At 38.5% G+C, this 21,970-nt stretch overlaps 1 protein-coding gene across 4 annotated transcripts in view; it reads left to right on the top strand.

Annotated features, from left to right (window-relative positions):
- The first annotated feature begins 3,383 nt into the window (after nucleotides 1–3,383).
- The window catches only part of atp13a3 (ATPase 13A3), a 38,146-nt gene continuing 19,559 nt past the window's right edge, over nucleotides 3,384–21,970 (top strand). For 2 of the 4 annotated variants that reach the window (XM_039598868.1, XM_039598867.1), the window contains exons 1-4: nucleotides 3,384–3,768; nucleotides 14,816–14,896; nucleotides 21,012–21,098; nucleotides 21,192–21,365. In XM_039598868.1, the coding sequence (XP_039454802.1) occupies nucleotides 21,048–21,098; nucleotides 21,192–21,365 (225 nt within the window). In that variant the 5' untranslated portion in view covers nucleotides 3,384–3,768; nucleotides 14,816–14,896; nucleotides 21,012–21,047. The remainder of the gene's footprint in view (nucleotides 3,769–14,815; nucleotides 14,897–21,011; nucleotides 21,099–21,191; nucleotides 21,366–21,970) is intronic. The other 2 variants (XM_031758167.2, XM_031758166.2) reach the window with 2 other exon arrangements.

Genomic DNA, 21,970 nt, shown 5'->3' with positions numbered 1-21,970 from the left:
GTATTAATTGTCCCAAAATGTGCCACACCATTACTCCCAGCCCACCAGTCTGAACCACTGATGTAAGGTACGTTTTTCCACTCTTCTATTGCCCATGACAATTCTAGACTCAGTTTCCTCATGCTAGCTGACAGGAGGAGAACCTGGTGTGGTCCTCTGCTGCTGTAGCCCATCTACTTAAAGGTTCAGAGATACCTTGGTTTTAACAAGTGGTTACTTGAGGTAAAGTTGCCTTACTTTCAGCTTGAAACACCCCGGCCACTCTCCTCTTGCTTCTGGCATAAACAAGTCATTTTCATCTGCAGAGCTGGCTATTTTCTCTTTTTCAGACTATTGTCTGTGAACCATAGAGATGGTTGTGGGGGAAAGTGCCCCCACAACCATTCCAGAATTTCTACAAATGCTCAGACCACCTCATCTTCCAGCAACAACCGTGCCACGTTCGAAGTCACTTAAATTCTTTTTTCTCCATTCTGTTGCTCAGTTTGAACTCAAGCAGGTTGTCTTGACTGTGTCTACATGCCTACATGCATTGAGTTGCTGCCATGTGATTTGGCTGATTAACGAAGAGTTAAGCAGGTGTGCTTAAGAAGATGGTTTATGCATTTATATATCTGCAATAGATTTGTCTTAACTACATTTGAAAAGTGAATGCACAAAAGCTTATCTAATGTTGATGAATATGGAGATATCCCATGTATGTAGCTGTCTAAGTCTTCAGATCAGTCATTACAACCATAGTAACAGATTGACTGTAATTCTATTTTGAAAAAATTATGTCCTGAACCTTTCTGTTGGAGACCTGGCAATTAAAACTTTTTACCATCTCAAAAATAGACCCAAAGACAAATTGTCATTTAGGGGTCTGATGCCATTACAAATGCTGAGCTAGCATGGCTTGATCTGGGCCTCATGTCAGTCCCTTTTGAGGCCAAAAGAAAACAAACCGTGTGTCCCATATAAAAAGGTGGAATTTTGTTTGCAAAAGTGATGAAGAGCCTGGATTAGCACATCTGAAGCCACAGTGGGGAGAGGATCTTTCTGTTTTTCTTGGCCTGTGCGTCAGCGATCACTCCACTGCAGAGCATGTAAGGCACTGGATGATTTGATCCTGCAGAAGATTTGTTCACCTTGAAATTTGGCTAGCAAGGGATGAAGGGGGAGGTGAATTGCACAGGAGTGACACAATAGTTGAAGTGCACAAGTGAGGGATAAATCAGAAACTAAATCTTCACTCATGAATACATGGTTGTTACTGAATAAAGGATTATATAATCGTGGGTTGCTGAATTTCTTTGTCAAAGGAGCAACTGCTTTGGCATGTGTTTTACAAATGGGGTATATGAACTTAAGTTGTGTGTACACTGCTTTTGGCAGCAGAAAGAATTATCTATTTTTTATGAAGCTTGGCTGAATTAGGGATTAAATATGTCAAGTTTGGATATCTTAATTTCTTTTGATCAGTTCTTTGTAAGCCCCCAAGATTTATGAAGTTGCAAAAAGCAGAAAACATTCAACATGTGATTAATAAACACAGTGAAATAACTATATTTGTGGCACTCACCCGGTTTAGTGTATGCTACTATTCATGACAATGTCATGGTGAAATTTAGCATTAACACTTTAGTCTAGCACTAGTGCTGGGCGATATGGAAAAAATATTTATCACGATATGAATTATTTTATATCACGATAACGATATATATCACGATATACCACCTGACCTGTGGTCATCTGGAAAGTATGCAGTCTTTAAACAGCGAGTGGAGAGGGTGCAGTCTTTGTTTTGAGTTACTGTAAAGCATGTCGCAAATCCGGGTGCACGTAAAGCAGCACCATTTTGCGAAACCACAAGACAGAGTTTCTTTGCGAAAAATATCATTTTTTTATACTTTATTTTCTCTTGCATAAAGTTAAGAGTATGTATAGTGAGAAGACAACACTAATATATTTGCACAGGCTATTTAACCCTTTAAGACCTACCATAGAACCAAGTCCGCCAGAGCTTATCTTTACATTTATTTATTTTGAGTGTCTTCATAGTTTTATTTTTTTGAGATGCACAAATTTTTATATACTACAGGAAAAATGAAAATAAATAAATGCAAATTTGCAAAAACACAGCATGTGCATCAAAATAAACTATTTACAACAGTGCAATTTGACTTCTAAGCATCCCAGAAACGATACAGAAGAGCATAAAGTCAAACATGACTTTTAAAAATACCAACATAGACTTTGAAGCTTAAAAAACTACATTTTCCGCGAAAATGACATCACTTCCGGTTTCGGACAGGTAATGGCGGACATAAGATAGTTCGCGCTGACTTGAACAGTTGATCGGATCGGCAAAGCCTGTTTCTGGAATATTGTGTTTTGTTGCTGCAAGTCTGGAATATTATGTTTTGTTGCTGGAAGTGTTTTTTATGCAATTTTTTGCAAAGCTATATGTGGAAGAAAACCGTGACCTAGGGCAAGCTAATGGAATAAGATGTAAGTACAACTCCTACAGTGTCATATGCAAAAAAAACATTATTGCGCTACCTTACGTGGTTACAGTTCTACAGGGATTTAAAAATAGTTAGGGAAAACGGAGTTGTAAAGGGTTAATGATATATTTTATGTAATAATTTGTAAAATTTGGGTTAGAAACGATATAAACGATAGAAGACAAATGGCACGATAGAAACTTTTCTATCGTCCACACGATATATATCGTCATATCGCCCAGCACTAGTCTAGCACTATCTTATTTTAATAAACAACACTGCCATACTGTCATATGCAAAACTAGGGTGGCACTAGGGGTGGCACATGCCACCCCACACTGTCATATGCAAAACTAGGGTGGCACTAGGGGTGGCACATGCCACCCCACGCCACCCCACACTGTCATATGCAAAACTAGGGTGGCACTAGGGGTGGCACATGCCACCCCACGCCACCCCACACTGTTATATGCAAAACTAGGGTGATAATTTTAGGGTGGCACTTGCCACCCCACGCCACCCCTTTAGATCCACCCCTGATCCACAGAGCCTTCATACTGTCCTTCTCTATACGCAAAACTGACCAAAGCAAAAATACTTTAAACAATAAAAGCTGGAATAAGCAAACCTGCTCTGAAAACTATGTAAAACGTAAAACAAACAAGCAAAAAATACAACGAAAAAGGACGACGAACAGCTGACAGAGCAGATAGTTGATACCCCGAACCTTGGGAAACTCTAAAAGTCTTGCTCTATTTAGCAATAAAGCCTTGATGACTTTCGTCATCGCTTCTTCTTGAGAAACTCTAAAACATGTTCGTAAATAACCAATAAAAAATTTGTACTTCCTCCTTACACTGATATTGTGCCTACACTGTGCTGTGTTAGAGGCATCACTGACTTCTTGCTACCCGAGAATTATTTTATTTATTTAGTTATTGCGTTCAAAGCTATAGCATGAGGCAGCTTTCCCTTTGCAGCTGTTATAATATTTTCTCTAAGGGAAAAGTACTCGTCGCTTACTTACGTGACGTCGCGCGAACAGATGGACGTCACTTCCTGCAGTCAGACAGCCAGTTCGGGCCAGTTCATCGTTGCTGTAGTACTCGGTCTGTCCCATTGAGCTGTCAACACACGGCAAACCTCCTCTCTGCCGCGACAACATTTTTCTATTCAACTTAGCCCGTTTTCTCCGTCAGCGACGTTTTTCATCAGATAACAGCTACTTTCTTCTCACTATGACTCGAAGGTGATCTTCAGCGTGTCCAGGTGGTTCTGGGTGAGTGTCTTGTAATGAAATATCTGTGCGGTTTTGCCTTCATCGCTGTCACCACCATCATCATCATCACCCATGTGTCTTTCGTTACCAAGCGCGGCTAAATGCTAAAAGCGGTATGTATCTAGCTGATGCGTGTGGAGACGTCAGCCTCATCCTTCCAGCGGCACGGGTGAAAAATCACCACGGTTGCCTCTGAGATACAGTTTTCCTTTTGGCAGCGATTAAATTGAGAAAACAGCTCAACAGTGGAGGACACCTGGACGTTGTTTTTAAGCTAGTCAGGCTAACAATGAAACTTGGCTAATGTTAGCCAGCTAGCAAACATTCACTCATGTCTTCTTATCTGCCTCGATGAAGCACCTAAGTGGATACCTGGGATTGTAGCCAGGATTGTTCCCCCGGAGTAATGTTTCCATTTTTAATACTGATCAGTTTTGCTGGACAGCACCCGGTGATATCCTTTATGATATTGACAGTACGTAGTCACAGAAAACCAAGCATTCACCCTTCAAGTTGTAAACATGTGCATGACAATTGCGCAGTTATGATGAGCTTTTTGATCTGCAGATGGCTTTTTTCCCCCTTATCCAGTTATCATTTCGTTAGCATAAAAAGTAAATCCGAAGACGCTTTAAACTGTTGGCCGTACAGTTTACTAAATCTAACACACCTGCTACACTACATCCTCGAGTAATTTGTAGGATTGGAAAAGTTAATACACCTGCAGTAAGTACAGCGTATGAAAACATGCTAATAAAATAACTTTGACTAATCGTTTAATAGCATTTAATCACAGGTCTTCTGAAAGGCTTCTCGTGGTAGCTGCATTGAGTAATATATATAGACTATTCAGAGTAAGCCAAATGTAAGTGAGCTATATTTGATATTTGTCAAAGATCAGGTTGTGAATTTTCCTAAATTATTTTGTTTGAAATGTGCAAATCTATAAGAAATGGTCAAATTGTTCACTGGCATCTCCACACTGTAATATAAAGCTTTTGTGACTGAGACAATCAGTCATGAAGTAGCTGGACTGGCACCCCTGTGATGGACAGGCCTGTTCACAGTGACAAGTGTCATCTATTTGGATTTAGGGCATGTGGTATTTTTGTTGTATCAGAAATCTATGCAAATGTTTGCCCCTTTTTTGTCAGCTTTCACTAAACCCACTCTTTTACTTGTGTGCATGTTGCGCTTACTTTGCAAAGCTGGCCTCAGACACTCTTGTGCCCCACATGAAGAGAGGTTTTTAAGTTCTGCCACAAATTCTCAGTGTGATTGCAAAGTGGACTCTGGACTTTCCACATGCCCTCTGGCAAACATTAGCACCAGAGCTTCTTCTTGTGGCTCCTACAGCCGTGCCTTAGCCCTGTTGACTTGCCCTACTATAAGCTGCCTGTTTGCCCAGAGTACAGGTTTGAGGCCTTATAGCTGTGATGCTTTCCATTTTGGATCTTCACTGCCTTTGATTTTGTGTGTGTGTGTGTGTGTGTGTGTGTGTGTGTGTGTGCGCGCGCGCGCATGTGCGTGACGTGCGCGCGCCCTTTAGTAATCTGTAATTTTCACTGACATTTTTGCAGATTTGTTTGAAACACTGTTTCATCTTCGTGTTGCAGGTGTTGCCAGATAATTGACTTGCCAACTGTTGGGTATATAAATAACCTTGTCTAACTGATAAGTTGTAGACTGTTGGCATAAGACTGTCTTAAGCTAGTAACCTGTACACTCCAAATGTCAAGTTTTGATGAAGATTTGGATCGTGCAGAAACGTGTAAGGGTTTGGTTCTTTTGCTGAATGGTTTTAAAGAGCGAAAAATAATATGTTTACATTTGTGATCTAACAGGGGGGGGCATCCTTGCATTTCTGTTCACAAATTCTGCCGAAAAAGCTTTTAAAGTGTTGTAGAGAAAAGTCTGGTTATGCAAGATTCTATTTCTCTGAGAATCACACCTTAATTATACAAAGATATCTTCCTTTTAGCTTGAAAAAATTGGCTGTATCAGTAAAAATTAGGTGTCAAAGTAAAAAGAATATAAACTGGTCAAAATGTGTTTTTCATATTTGTAATTCATTTAGATCAATTTCAGAGGTTTATTTTTATTGAGTAAAGATTCTTCCAGTACCGTTAGGTGTAAATAGCTTTTTGGATTTATGTATTGCAGATGTACCAATCCTATATTTGGATTAGATAGTGTTAACTCGGAACTCTGTAAAATACACAATCAACTGTGCAGTAATGAGTGAATTCAAATAAATTAGGTGATTAACAAATGCATTTAAAACAATTTATTTAATTTATGCTCTGCTTGTCATGTTTTTATGTATAAATTCATTTAATTGCTAACAAATCATATTTCAGTCATGATATTAGTGTTGAAGCTAAACTCATAAAGAAGAGTGATTCCCAGCTTTTTAATTTAACACTGACATTGAAACTGCAATGAAGCTATATTTGGTATTGACAGATACCCAAGGCCAGGGTATCGGTATTGTCAGTACTGTAGATGGTGTATATTTCAATAATTCAGACTGCAGGCTGTTATTTATATATAAGTGATAGGACTTACATATGACTTGGGTCCAAAAAAGGCTTCAGTAGTGGAAGGATGAGAAAATTGTTTGGCTTTACTGAGCCAGCAAAACATGTCCTGATAAAGTTACAGTTTCTTTGTGTCTCAGTAGATAGTATATTTGTAAATATTTGATGTCTTTTCACTTTAACAGAGCCAGTGTTATCCTCAGTATCACTACAGTTAGTGACATTATGAACATTGAGTTGAGTGGAGTAATATCCAATATGTAGATCTCCTTTCATGTGAGACCTCGAGCAATATGGGATTCAGATGTAAGATGAATTGCATTTATTCCATAAAATTTGACACTACTGTTCCAGTCTGTAAATAAGATAGGTCTGTAGTTATTTCTCAGTCTGTTCATCTGTTTATCTTTTGGGCAAATTTCGCACTTATGAGCACTTAAAACTATTTTTTATTTTAAATTGGATAATGAGGAAACAATATTTCTGGAATTGAAGAACTAAGAAGCTAACTTGCCCTTTTCACCCTTGGACTTGGCTCTTCTCTGTGAGGGAGCTTGAGGTCTTGTCGAGCTGAGCACTTGGAAGCGGTTTAGTTTAAGGAGTGAGGTGCCAGTATTCCACTGTCCTTTGAGCCAGTGCCTGTGGGGCTTTTACAGGTGAGCTTGAACACATCAACCTGTGATGGAAGGCCTGCCAGTGTTAATTCAGAGCGGAGATGTGAAATATCCTGACATGGTAAAAGTCCTCTCAGCAGTCCAGCGCTGTTTGAGGTGGGAGCCTCGGAGCAGTGTGATAGAGAAACACAGCTTTCTACTGCTGGTATCACAGTTTGCCTTCAGTAAGACCAGAACACTGAAGTTCTCAGCAAAAGTGAGAATGCTTTCAATGAAAATAGGAACAACTGTAAAATTTAACAGACCAGTGCAAACCTGAGAATAGCAATGTCATGTTGATTAAGACTTTTTAAGGCTTTAGGTAGCAAAGTGAGGTCATAAAAACACCGAAAATATCTTGACAAACATGCATTGTATGACCTTAGAGCATTGTTTATCAGGTGTTATTAGGCATATATGGCAGAGCTTATTTGCAGATTGTGACTGTTGCTTACTCTCATCGGCACCTGTCTGGATCTTTCGGCATAATCAATTGTCACAAGTGATATGAGTGTAATCTAGATACAGCCCTCCTGTTGTAGGAGGTCATCTACTAATCTGTCGGAGTATGAATGTGTGTGAATGTTAGATAAAAAGCACTTGAGTGAGTTGAGTAAACCATAGAAAAAAAGTACTTGTGTGAATGGGTAACGAGGGAAGTTATATAAAGCACTTTGAGTACTCAGAGTAGAATAGCGCTATAAAAGAACCAGTCCATTTACCATTTATTCAAGAGGCATCTTCTAATGATAATGAGATCATTGGTTATATTAAAAGAATATATAAACTTTTTTTCTAACTTTTGATATACCGGGTTAAAATACCTGATGCATGTTAACAGCACAGTTGTACCACTAATCCACCTTGCAGCAGCGGAGCCACGCACTTACCGTATTTTCACGACCATAAGACGCACCGTACTAAAAGGCGCAGTCTCAGTTATGTGTGCGGTTACTGTATTTAACACACACATAAGGCGCACCTGATTATAGGGCGCATACAAGTATGCGTATTTAAAAATAAAGCGGGAGCAAAGCGGAGTTTGGCACTCACATTTTTGTTACCGGTAATCTTCATCAGCAACAACACACAAGCATACAAGTGTGCGTATTTAAAAATAAAGCAGGAGCAAAATTGAGTTTGGTACTCACATTTTTATTCCCATAATCGTCATCAATCAAACCCATCGAAGTCCTCATCCTCTGTGTCTGAATTGAACAGCTGTGCTAAATCGCCATCAAACATGCCAGGTTCACTTTCTTCACTGTCAGAGTCACTTTCCGTGCCGTGTGGCTCCTCGGAAATGATGCCGGCTTTTGCGAAAGCTCGAACAACAGTGCCAGCAGACATGTTAGCCCAAGCATCTACAATCCATTCGCAAATTGTGGCGTAACTCGCCCGGCGCTGCCTTCGACTCTTGGTGAAACTGTGGTCTCCATCAGTCATCCATCGCTCCCACGCCGTACGCAGCCTAACTTTGAATGGGCGGTTCACACCGATGTCCAGCGGTTGGAGTTCCTTTGTCAGGCCTCCCGGAATGACAGCAAGCTCACAGTTCATTTGTTTCACTTGGTTTTTCACATCGGCTGTGAGATGGGCACGCATAGAGTCACAGATTAAGAGCGATGGTGATGTGTGGAAAAAACCACCTGGTCTCCTTACATACACCTCCCTCAGCCACTCTTACATCATTTCCTCATCCATCCAGCCCTTTTCATTTGCCTTAATGATGATTCCTGCTGGAAACTTCTCTTTAGGCAAAGTCTTTCTCTTAAAAATCACCATAGGCGGCAGTTTCTGTCCATTAGCATGGCAGCCAAGCACAACAGTAAAAGAAGACTTTTCGTGCCCTGTTGTGCGTATCGCTACCGTGCTGGTCCCCTTCTTCTCCACAGTGTGACTCACCGGGATGTCAAAAGTGAGCGGGACCTCGTCCATGTTTGTGATGTGGCTGGGCTGGATGTTTTTGTCGCCGATGTGTTTGCTGCAGTAGGAGCGGAAGATGGCCAGCTTTTCATTATAATCCGCTGGAAGTTGCTGCGCTACCGTAGTCCTGGTCCGGATGGAAAAATGGCACCGTTTCATAAAACGAAAGCACCAAGACGGGCCTCCTTGGAAATGTTCAATTTTCATTTCTTCAGCTAGTGAAACTGCTTTTAGCCGAATGGTGACCGTCGAAACGCTTCTCCCACTCGTTCTTTGCTCGATGATCCACCACTCGAGTCTTTCCTCCAACTCAGGCCACCTCGCCTTATGTCCGCGGAAACTCAGCTGCGTTTTCTTGACCTGCCGGAGCTTGTTTTCTAGCTTCCTCCACTTGCGAACCATCGATTCGTTAATCTTAAATTCTCTCGCGGCTGCTCGATTTCCATGTTCCTCCGCGTAGCTGATGGCCTTCAGTTTAAACTGAGCTTCGTAAGCGTGTCTCTTTGCCATTTTCAGGGTTGTTAAAACAACGATGTTCTGCATAACGCACATACCTGTTCTTTTATACAGGTATGTGCGATCATATATACCGCTACAGTCAACGCCCACACTTCACCCTTTAGTGTTCTCATGGTGTTCTCTACTACGTCCTCATTACAACACACAGGGCGCACTGCACTATAGGGCGCGCCGTACTTTTTGAAGGAAATCTAAGACTTTTAAGTGCACCTTATGGTCGTGAAAATACGGTATATTCACATAGGGGAATGTTTTGGGTTTCCTAAACTGATGTTTCATATTAAGAAACAACTGCTGAAGTCGAGCTTTACTACCATTACATGTATGAAATGCTGAATGACACTTGGCTCCTTTGCTGCTGACACACTGTAGCTTTAAAAATGACCTGTAATTCTACCTTTTACTCTGTTAGCTTGTAGCATGTGCTCAGAGTACCTACCGAATATGCCATACACTGGCAGTCCAGCCCAGTGATTTGGCAGACTGTGGCTACTGTTTGGGTTATTTTCCTCACTCGTTTCTCATATGAGGATAGGAAAGTGTTTAAAAAAAAAAAAAGAAAAAAAAAAAGCCGTGTTGCTGTTACGTCCATGTTTAAAAAAATAAAAAAATAAAAAATTAATACCTATTAAAATTGTGTACTAGTACACACCTCTGTAAAGTGAAAAGCACAGTTTCAAACAATTTTCCTGTTAATCCAAGATCATGCGGTCAGACTTAAACCTTAGCATACTTTTGATCTTGAGGATTAAAGTTTTTCCCAGGCTTTTCCCTCAAGTATTTTCTTCCCATAGGAAAGGAAACCAAGCTGTCTTTTTCTTTTCTTTTTTGTCTTTCATGGTCTGGAGTCATCCCTTGAAGTCCGTTTTCACCTGACACAGATGACGATGGCACATCATTTCAGCAGCTCTCTTCACAGTTTTGTGTTTATGTTATATTTGTTTCTGCAGTAAGGTGCAAGAGTATATTGTATAAGGTGATCTCACCTTTAACTACCTTTAAACTAAGCCAGTTTTTCTAGTTTCTCTTGAGACCAGTCTTTCAAGCTCCTCGGCTGGACGTTTCGTCGAATAACATGGAGAAGTTGTAACAGTTCCTCTGTGAGTTTAAAGTTCTGTGACTTAGGTAATCCCTAACAGATTCCATAATGTTGAGATAAACAGATACCATCTTTTGCAGGACTTTTTTTCATGTATTTTTTTTTTCAAACAACTTAAGCTGTGTGTTTCTGGTTGGTGTCTTGCAGCTGAATGAATTTGACATGGCTCCCTGGTGTGATTGCTGCAACTATAACCATTGCTAATGTTTGGATTTCTTCAGATTCCTTACACAGCCATCATTATTAATTCTGTTGTTCATACATGGGGAGACTCCTGATCTTTCTTTAATCGCATTAAAATTGAATATGAGCAGGGCAGGTATGAGATAGAAGAGTTACTGTTATATTTTGCAACTAGTGATCAGAGTTGGTGTTACTGTGTCGTGGTTAAACTGATGTCCTTATACGTGCCGATGAACACACTGAAATTCAAGATTTGTAATGAATAAATGAAGCATTCAACCACTCGAATCCTTCTCATTTTCAATAAGTTTTAGTTTCAGCACTTCAGACAAATTGGATTCCTGTTCTTAATTGCTGTCGGCATGCGTTTGAGAGTCTTATGAGTTTCTTTTTAAAGGTCGGGTTTAAAGATTTGAAAATTGGAATGCTCAACACATACTCAGGCTTGCAGTTCTTTCTTATTTTCTGTGTGTGCAAGTTTAGGGTTCATGTGGTTTGTGGTTGTGCGTTATAATCATTATGCCATTGTGATGCTCCCCCAGATTGTAATCTAGTCCAGAGTAGGGCCGTGTGATATGACAAAATATATCAGATGACAACTTTATCTATCGTTTTATATTATACTCTATCGTTTATTTCGTGCTGCAGGAAATACACTGTTTACTGCAATAGTTTTTCGTTGCTTTAGGTGACGGTTTGCATTAGCCACCATGGGATCCCAGAGAGACCAGCCAAAACAAGTTGAGGCGCTTGTTCCTAAATTTGGGGCTACCTCTGTAACAAAGTCTGACACAGACTTTGCACAGTTACGGCACGTCATATAAGGGCTCACGAAGATAATAGCAGCTATTACGGTTTAAATCTATTAATATATGGTTTCGTGGATTGGTCAAAACACTCGACTCCAGGTATACAATGCCCAACCGAAAACACTTCTACAAGTTGAGTTGCCTTGTTTATGTTACGAGTGTCAAGCCAAAGCTTCAGAGGAAAACTGCAACGTGGCATACTATGCTGCAACGACAGATTTGTGAACAGGCTGAACAACGCATCCCTGTATGAGCTTAATATATGGAAGCTTAACAGTGCTCTTCATTAGAGACTGGACATTCTGCAGTTGATGTTTGCAAACATGCTTTTTTCCTGACAACCATATAGGAGCAGTCAGCTGGAGTCGTCTAATGTGTATCAAAATTGCATAACGCCACATACGGGCAATATTTATTTCATTTTTGATTATTTAGTTAAATGTAAAAAAAATAAATAGTACTTCCCATGTGATGATTACATAAATTATTCACTGAATTTGCAGAAAAAGTGTTTAGATTGTGATATATATTGTGATATCTGATTAACTATAACCAACAAGTCAACACTTTACATCATTTTTTTTTCATATCTGTGTATATACCTAAACCCAAGGGATGCAGTAGATGCTCTATGTGCATGAATGGAACATACATTTTAGGTAAAACAGGCAAGTTAAAATTTTATTCAGTTATTTATTAAACTTATGTTATGTGGTGGAGAACTCTGAAGGCTGTCTCAGGAACTCCTTTTAGTCTACAGAGGAGAGGAAGGGCAGGTAGTTAAAAGATTTTATTTATTTATTTTTTAAAGTGAACCCAGAAGCTACAATGATAAACAACATGACTGGCTCATGATGGGAAACATAGTTTGGCTTTAATACCCAATGAGTAGGAGGGGAAGTGATAAAGAAAGCGCATTGAGTTCAGAGTATGATGGCAACAAAACACTTTTTCCTCCAAATGCTTCCATGAATTATAGACTTATGTCATTAGGTCATGGCTCATTGTTCACTTTTTCCTTTTTGTCTTGTGTGTTGTAGAACAGGACAGAAAGGGAAAGGAGTATATGTCTACTCTCATTATTTATTTGTCTCTTTGCTAAGATAAAAATCTACGAAGTGCCCGAGCATTATGTGCAAGGAGTATTTTTAATTAAATCCCACATGCTAAGTGAATCTTTGACCACTAATCATTTGTTATTGTTAAAAAAAAAGAATAGAGAACAAGAATGGTTCTCTGGACGCTTCTTGTATGCCGTGTAAATTTTATGTAAATGGATGTACTTGCATCAAAGATTTTGATGACATATTTTAATGTTTTCTATGTTTGTAGTTGTTACAGTAACTAAAAAAATATTTCACAGAATAAAAATCGATAAACGTTGGTAGCCCACTTTCGTAGAATTTGTTTCCGTGCTGGCCATATGTGACGTTCCACTTGCTCACTTTATGGCTTTAATATGCAAACAATCATTAAACTCTGCAATCAAATACATGCCTACAATATTGTGGTTATATAAGGCACTGGGCTGTGTAAAAGCTGTACAGGATCATAGATGCTTTAGGACTCAAATAGGTGTTTATGATTGAGCCTCTGTTGAAGTTTTATACATTTATATTAAGTTACAACCGGTCGGAGCAGGCACACTCCGTTTTGACTAATTATTTTTTAATCCCTGTAGAACTGGAACCACGTAAGGTAGCGCAATAATTATTTTTTTGCATATGAAACCGTAGTTGTACTTACATCTTATTCCATTAGCTTGCCCGAGGTCACGGTTTCCTTCCACATATAGCTTTGCAAAAATTGCATAAAAAGCACTTCCAGCAACAAAAACATAATATTCCAGACTTGCAGCAACAAAAACAATATTCCAGAAACAAGCTTTGCCGATCCGATCAGCTGTTCATAACACTTCCTACGTTGGAATATAAGTCAGCGCGAACTATCGCATGTCCGCCATTACCTGTCCGAAACCGGAAGTGACGTCATTTTCGCGGAAACTGTAGTTTTTTAGCTTCAAAGCCTATGCTGGTGTTTTTAAAAGTCATGTTTGACTTTATGCTTTTCTGTATCGTTTCTGGGATGCTTAGAAGTCAAATTACACTGTTGGAAATAATTTATTTTGATGCACATGCGGTGTTCTTGCAAATTTGCATTTATTTAATATATAATATATTAGTGTTGTCTTCTCACTATACATACTCTTAACTTTATGCAAGAGAAAATAAAGTATAAAAAAATGATATTTTTTGCAATAAAACTCCGTCTTGTGGTTTTGCGACATGGTGCTGCTTTACGTGCACCCAGATTTGCGACATGCTTTACGGTAGACTGCACCCTCTCCACTCGCTGTTTACACACTGAATACTTTCCAGATGACCACAGGTCAGGTGGTATATCGTGATATATATCGTTATCGTGATATAAAATAATTCATATCGTGATAAATATTTTTTCCATATTGCCCAGCACTACACACAAGGTCCTCAATGTCCCAGTGAGAATACTAGTTTCTCCTGTCATTCTCATATTCAAAACAGGAGGTATACCTTATCTGCTGAGCAATTGGCTGGTGTAATTCTTCACTTTGGAGTGAAGTGGAAAAAAATTCTTATCATCTTGGCACCTGAAGTACTGAGATTCTGAAGTCCCTGGGAAGATGTCAGACTGGAACCTGTTTCATCCTTAATATTTAGTTTGGAGGCCACGACATGCTCGTATATTCTCAGTAATGAATAAATAACAAAGCCAAATGAACAGTTTGTTACACAGTAAATCTTTTGATAATTTCAGATGTAAAATAATTCAAAAGCTTTTATTAAGATAAGTACAACATCATAATGAATAACTTAAGTTTTGAAACCCAACAGATCCATCTTATATGAACAGACTTCTTATTCCACAGTGGTGCCTGTTTAGTTTTTGGACTAAACTCACATTTAACCCATTTTTATTTATTTATTTATTTATTTATTTATTTATTTAATTCTTTAGTTACTTAACTTTAAAAAAAAAAAGAAAAAAAAGAAGAAGAATTGAAGTGTTGTTGGAAAAGGTGGCAATAGGACCAAATCAAATGATCAACTTCAATCAAATTCTGAAGCAATTTTTCTGTATCTTGATGAAGCAACAATTAAGGAGAAGCTCCGAACAGTTTTGGCTATTTCGTAATATTGGTTTGTAAATGTGTATCCTCAGTTAACCTTCAACCAACCTAAGACTCAGAATTTTTGGAAATCAATTGTAATGTGGATTGTTTGATTTAATGTTTAATGTTTTTTTTGTTTTTTTTTTTTCTTGGGTTTTTCCATCCAGGGTTCCAGGTTAGTGTGGTTAGAGAGCAAGCTAACTGTGGGGAAGAGGACCGCCTGGGGCATTTAGTCCCTGGCTCTCAAGGTAAGTGCACATAAACCTTTGAAAAACATAATTTTGTTAAAAGACTTAAAGTGATATACTCACCAAATCAGTTATGTTGCTGAAATCTGCCTAGGCATGCTTTAATATATATGAATCTGATATGAATCAGTTGAACACTCATATTAAGCAGTAATTTAGTTATGTTCAGCTTTTTGTGGTTTTCAACATCCGATTTATCCACACCATCCAAAAAAATCTTCATTTTAATTACCAACCAAAGTGTTAATCCCCAAGGGGTCAATTGCACAGCAAATATGATAACCAGCTGCTGTTTTACTTCATGAATTAAGTAAAAGGAAAGCAACAATGAATACTGTATTTTTCTTCTCTCTGTTATGATGCAAAATGTTCTATTGTTATGGCATTTTAGCAAACTTTTAACCATACCCTATTTTCTTATTATGTTGCAATATTTCCATACACCTTATTTATTTATTTACTTTGTAACCATTCCTAACCTGGCAGATGGGGAAAAAAAAAATTGACTCGACTTTTTCTTAGCTTCAGTTAAGTTGTCACATAGTGGTACTTGAATCATAAACGGGGTCATAAGTCTGGTAAGGTTTCAACTACTGTTGTCTGTTTGGAACCTGTAATTAGAGGTCACCACCCTCTGTTATCTGGATAGACTACGTAACAGTCTTGGTTTCAGTAACCACATAAACTTGATACTGTAATCTTTTTTAGCTGCAATTTATATTTGGATGTTATGTCATGTTATGTCATTGAGGTCATTTTTAACATAGTACTCTATTTTAAAATGTATCATTTATTTGTCATTCTTTTGTTTGGGGTACAAAACAGTGCCTGATTATATTTAGTCATTGATCTAAGGCTTTTGATACTCTTTATCGTGACTGTCTTATGATGCATCTTTTTTTGGTTTTGGTGGCAAATTGTCTCAGGTGTGGTATACAAGCTGTGGGGTCTGATGGCTTACAGTCCAGCCTCATTAGTGTCAACAGAGGTGTGCCACAGGGTTCTATTGTTGGACCACTTCAATACAAAATAGTCGTTAATGACTCGGGTGTAACCTTTAACGGTGCAAAGCATATGACACCACTCTCTGTTACCAGAGTTTTATGTACAAAAATCTTTGATTAATCTTAAATTGTTGTCAAGCTAAATGCATGTAGTTTTATGGAAAGATTGCCAAGCATCCTTTCTGCCTATAAATCCTCCTTGATGCTAACTATTGTCACATTAATTTCTTTTTTCCATTTATTTCAAACTTTGTCTTGGCAAATTTTCTGGGTGTCTCATGAGTGTGTGTGTGTATGTATATATATATATATATATATATATATATATATATATATATATATATATATATATATATATATATATATATATATATATATATTTTTTTTTTTTTCCCACTGTATATCATCTTCACCTACACCAGATCCCAAGACTATTTGGTCCTTGAAAATCAGGATGTTAATACTGAAATGGGAAAAATGGCTTGTAATTATTAAGCTGTATGTGGGAGAATCTGTACAAGCTTTTAAAATAAGATGAAATGATTCCTGTTAAAAAATTTAAATCCTTTTGGTCCATGGTAATCACTGGAACTAATTACCTGAGCTTATATCTTTCTGTGGTTCTGTAATGTAATCGGGTTGTGCTTGTGCCTTCCCAATGCATTTCTGGACAGTTATGTGGGTGCTTGTGTCCATAATGTACTTGTGTTGGCATTTCCAGTCATAGCAGAAATTTAGGAGGGAATGTTCTTGTTGTTATGCAGCCACCGCTGAGCGCTGGCTAGGGGGGCTGCCATTGAAAAATACAAGGAAGGGCTTGGTCCTAAGCAAAATATTCCGCGTATGCCAGAGAAAAAGTCCACCCGGGTGCAGCAGGCAGATAAGATCTGAGTGTGCGAGGCAGTGATACGGGATAATTGGGTTATACAGGGCGTTGGATGCAGTAGAAGGGTCGCCCTGTTGGCACTATGTCCTGACATATCATAGTGATAATTACTGTCAGAGAGGGTATCCTAACCATTTGCCTGACTTAATACCTCGTTGGATTTGCTTATCTTTGTGTGTACTGATGTATTTTGATATTTTATATTCAGGCTCTTAACCTGAGTCTGACTTCAGTTAACTTTGACTCCTGTCTATACTGACCTGTATAAGGCTAGCACAGTGGAAGGTAAAGGTCAATCAGTCCTTGGTTTGGGTGTAATTACACAGAACTATTGTGTATAAGTAGGCACAGATGGACAGAGACTTGTTTTTCTTAACTTTCAGAGCTACACCTTCAGTTGCTCCACACCCCACCAGTGGTGCCCGATATAATCAGTGAAAGCTGGATTTTCTGATTTCTCCCGATTTCTTTTTTTACTTTCTCTGGTCTTTTGTGGAATGTAGAAATGGTAAAATGTGGCACTGTTTTAATGTCTGGGCCTTACTTCTTGAAACATGAATTTGCATCTTTGTGTGCCATGTTTCCCCAAGTAGCCCCATTTAGCCCCTCTGGAGTGAACCTGATCAACTGTCTCTAATATTACTTAGTGAGGGTTTGCTGTTTTTTTTTTTTTTGTTTTGTTTTTTTTGTAAGTAAAAAGTGAAACTGTCTATAGCCCAACTTGTGTATACAAGCACCTTAGAAATCATTTGACAAAGATTGTTCAGTAGATATTACAGCAAAATTCACATGCACGTCCAAACACACTGGCAATTTTCCTTCTGTACGGGATGTTTAGTCCTCTAGGGAAATGAGAGAGGAATGGAGCAACAAGTTTGATATGGGGTAATGCATGAGTTTGAGTCATTCAGACTGTGTGGGTGTATTGACAGTCTTAAGAGAGAGTCTCAGGTGTACTAAGGTTGAGCAACTTTTTGGGAAGTGCTGTTCCTTGTTGCTGGGCCATGTTTTGTGTGCTACAGTCTACATCTGAATTTGTAATTTGCTAAAATCTCTTTAACCCAGTGTAAATGCTGCACGACTATATGTGGACAGAGGTAGGAAAAACAAAATGGTTCACTAATGTATCCATAGACATGTTCTTAACTTTGTCCATAATTTTTTAATTTATATTTTATTCCAATTTTATCCTTACCAAGTGAAATTAGTTAATGAGAACTATTCTAAACTGGCTGGCACATGCCTGCAGTTTGCAATTGGCATACGGGGATGCTTTCATTTACATTTGTCTAAAGTGTATTCTGCCACAAAGTGATTCATAATAAGAGAGAGCCACAGAAATAAAGACAGTATTGTTTGAAGTGGCAGCCAGAAAAGGCAGGTGGGGGATGAGGATTTGTCACTTCAAACTTTATTGGGGGAAAAAAATCCACAAGTGAGATTTCTTTCAAGAAATCTAAAAATAAACTATATAGCATGCTCTCAGGGTTAGCGATTATAACGTGTATCATATGCAGTGTTGGGGAGTAACGGAATACATGTACCGCCGTTACGTATTCAGAATACAAAATATGAGTAACTGTATTCCATTACAGTTACCGTTTAAAAAGGTGGTATTCAGAATACAGTTACTTTGTTGAAATAAATGGAATACACAGCGGTACTTCCCTGTTTCATATTGTCGCGGGTCAGGATTGTTTGGGTTTGTTTGACAGCTACGTTCTGTTGTTCCAGGCGGCAGCGTTCAAGTTGCCATGGTTACAGGGTGACGCGCTCTCTCTCTGCGTGTTTCCTGGGTGAGAGGGCGCTTTTTTGTTGTTGTTGTTGTGCTAAGCTAAAAGGCAGAATGCTACAGGCATAGCTCTAAAGCATGTAGCCTGATGGGCAGTGTAGTCCGTGATGCAGGGAGAATGGACTACCATACCCGTTATGTGTCTGTGAGCGAGGGAGGGAGAGAAAGGAAAAGTCCGAGCTGTTACGGAGCAAAAACGGGAGCTGGAAGCATGTAAATATAATAATAACCACAGCAGCCAAGAAGAGTGCCTGAGGAGCCCATTTGTAAGTAAGCTATTAAGACTCAACTGTACACTGTGTTCGTGTTTTCCTCCGGAAAAAAAAATAAGTTCCGTTGGAGCAGCCTTTCAACGCCTCTCTGTCTCCATAAGCAAAGTTGACCCAGACAACAAAGTAAAGCTAGTTTTCGCTACCAGCCCGACACGAACCCGACGTATAGCCAGAGGTCCCTTTACTACGTTTGAGCCGCGGACCTTCAGTAACAGTAATAAATCACAGCAATAGGACATTCATGTAGTTGTAAACAGCATGATAATATATTAAGTAATCCAAAGTATTCAGAATACGTTACTCTCATTGAGTAACGTAACGGAATACGTTACAGAATACATTTTGGGGCATATATTCAGTATTCTGTAGTGGAATACATTTTAAAAGTAACCTTCCCAACACTGATCATATGCCAGCTAAAACTATATATTCTATAGATTATATGTGTGACTAGAGCTGGGCGATAAAAGATTTTTTCATATCACGATATGTTTTTTTTCATTTCAGGCGATAACGATATATATCACGATATAGGCCAAATAACTATATTTGTAAGATTTAAATGTGCCGTTGCTCACAAGTAAAATGTGAAATAATCAGCAACTTGTTTTGATTTAAATATTTATTTCCCATAATAAGTTCAACAGGGTAGATGTACTTAAGGAACATGAGACTTCAGTTTCAGATAAATAAAGGCAAATATTGCAAACTACACAAAAGGCAGCCGCTAAAGCGTTTAAGTTTCAAAATAGAACAAACAAAACAGACCACTAAATTGTCAATTCCACTTAGAAACAAAATATTAATTCTAAAAATAAATCTTAGTTTGTTTTACAGAAGAACAGAGAAAATTGACTAACTTTTGTCAATATCAAATAAACTAAGAACTAAAAGGAAATTCTCAATCTCTCCTTGTTGTATAGCTTAGTTTTTCAAACAGTTTTAAAATAAAGATGCTAACAGAACATTCTTTAAATACTAGGTGCACATCCAAGGTGCAACTATATATATATATAAAACTTTAGTCTGACAAAAGCCTACAGGTTGCGGGACAGGAAGACAAGTCTATCCATTGCTTCAGGCTTTAAAGCGGCCCTGTGGCAAGTCACAATATTACCCCCTGTACTAAATACCCTCTCAGAGGGGCTGCTGGTTGTGGGGATGCACAGGTAGCGCTTTGCCAGGCAGCTAACTCTTGGGGAAAAAACACGCTACTCTGTTTTTTGTCAGACTTCAAATAGCCGAAATACCTCCAGACTACGGAACTTCTCTGGCCCTTCCTTTCGACAATCTCTCCGGCATTGGAACCGTCATCTGTGTTGTCTTCGGTAACCTGGTCACCCAAGCTCTCGGTTGATTTTTCTCTAGTCGGCACACTCATTTCCTCCATTACCCGGCCGGCACGGCGGCTGGCTGCTTCCCAAACAAATACACATGTGCGGCTTGGCACTTGTGCTGTACGTAGCAAGTCACGTGATGTGACGCTGCGGCTGTGATTGGTTCGGCTCTGCGCTACTTAATTTGGATTGTCTGTTTTTTTTCTGTTCTTTTTTTTTTTTTTTTAAGAGAGGAAGCGAGAGAGAGATGAGGTCTATCGCAATAGTTTAATTTTTCTATCGAGAAAAAGTTATTTCGCAATACACATCGTTATCGTTCTATCGCCCAGCTCCATGTGTGACTATATGTGTTATAGATTAAAACCCTCCTGTAGTTGCCGTTACTTCCACTGGTCCAAACCTCTTTGGCTTAAAGTGCACACTTTGAGTGCTGGTAAATGTTTTTTTTGATCTTGTGAATGATGCAGAAATTCAGCTTCCTTCCTAAGCAATATCCAACCTACCGCGTGGAGTTTAAATACAAAATCCCTGGTCACTTCAGTCAAGAAGATTAAGTTAAGAATATTGATTAAAAAGACAGAAACTTGCTTTCCAAAGTTGTAATTTGCTTTTGACATTTGTCTTTCTGTCACATTTGACATTCTTAAGCACTTTACAAGGCTTTGATTAGTCAATCTTTAATTTAAACAAAAATGTAGTATTATCTTGTGACTTGTTCTGCACTCTGACACTCTGCTGTTGAGCTCTCAGTTTCAAAGTCTGCTGTGAAGCTTAAATGTTTCCCACACTGTTCACCGTTGACATGTTGTCTGTTCTGTTTGCAGTGACTAAGGAAGGGGCTTGGCAAACTGTTCTGCAGCATGGAGAAGGAAGACCTCAAGATTGTCAACAAGGGGGAAGAGGAGGAGATGGTATATGTCTTTTTCATTTCACATATACGCATATTGAAAAAACGATTCCTTCCTAACGTACTGTGCTCCTTTTTTCTCTTTTTTTTTGTTAAGGAGCTGCAGGGCTACCGTCTGTGTCGTTGGCGGCTGGCCCTGGTGGGCCTCGGGGTGCTGTGTACAGGGGGCTTCCTTCTCCTGGTGCTCTACTGGATGCCAGAATGGTGCGTCAAGTCCACCTGCACTCGTACCACAGCCCGTGATGCCGAAGTGGTGTTGCTGCGCTCCACGGTAGGTAGCAAGTACAGCAGCAGTGAGTCATTATTATTCAAAAAAGAGAAAAATTATTGACTTAGAAAATAAGTTTTTCTATTTTTTTTCCTCTCTTTCTTTGTATTAAATGGGTTTTTAACATTTGGTTGGAAAAAAATCTAATCAAGAAATTGTGAAAGGAAGTGGTGGATTTTAGAGATTAAAGATTTTATCAGCAAACTAAGAAATGAAACAAGTTAAAACAATTTTGGCTTCTTTTTTATTTTTTATTTGGTGTTGCCAATTCCTGAAAAAATTGGTAAAGAAGTAATTAGTAGTAACTATTTTGAAAACTAGTAAATAATAATAATGATAATTAACATTTATTATTAAAACATGCAAACACAGTTGTGGGTTTTTTCTTTCATTGATTTTTTTGTGTTGATTTCTGTGTCTGTCTATATTATCATTATTATTATTATTATTATTATTATTATTTTATTATTTTATTTTATTATTTTAATAAAAGATTTCACATCTGTATTTTTCCATTATATTAATGGAAATATAGTTATGATCTCTCAATCCACTTCCCAGTGACTAAAAATGGAGACTGACATATAGAATAATGTTTTTCCTCCTCA

This window comes from Oreochromis aureus, linkage group 15 (genome assembly GCF_013358895.1).
Source record: "Oreochromis aureus strain Israel breed Guangdong linkage group 15, ZZ_aureus, whole genome shotgun sequence".
Classification (NCBI taxonomy): Eukaryota; Metazoa; Chordata; class Actinopteri; order Cichliformes; family Cichlidae; genus Oreochromis; species Oreochromis aureus.
The sequence above is the reverse complement of the archived record's forward strand: the minus strand, read 5'-3'. Positions and strand labels throughout refer to the sequence as shown.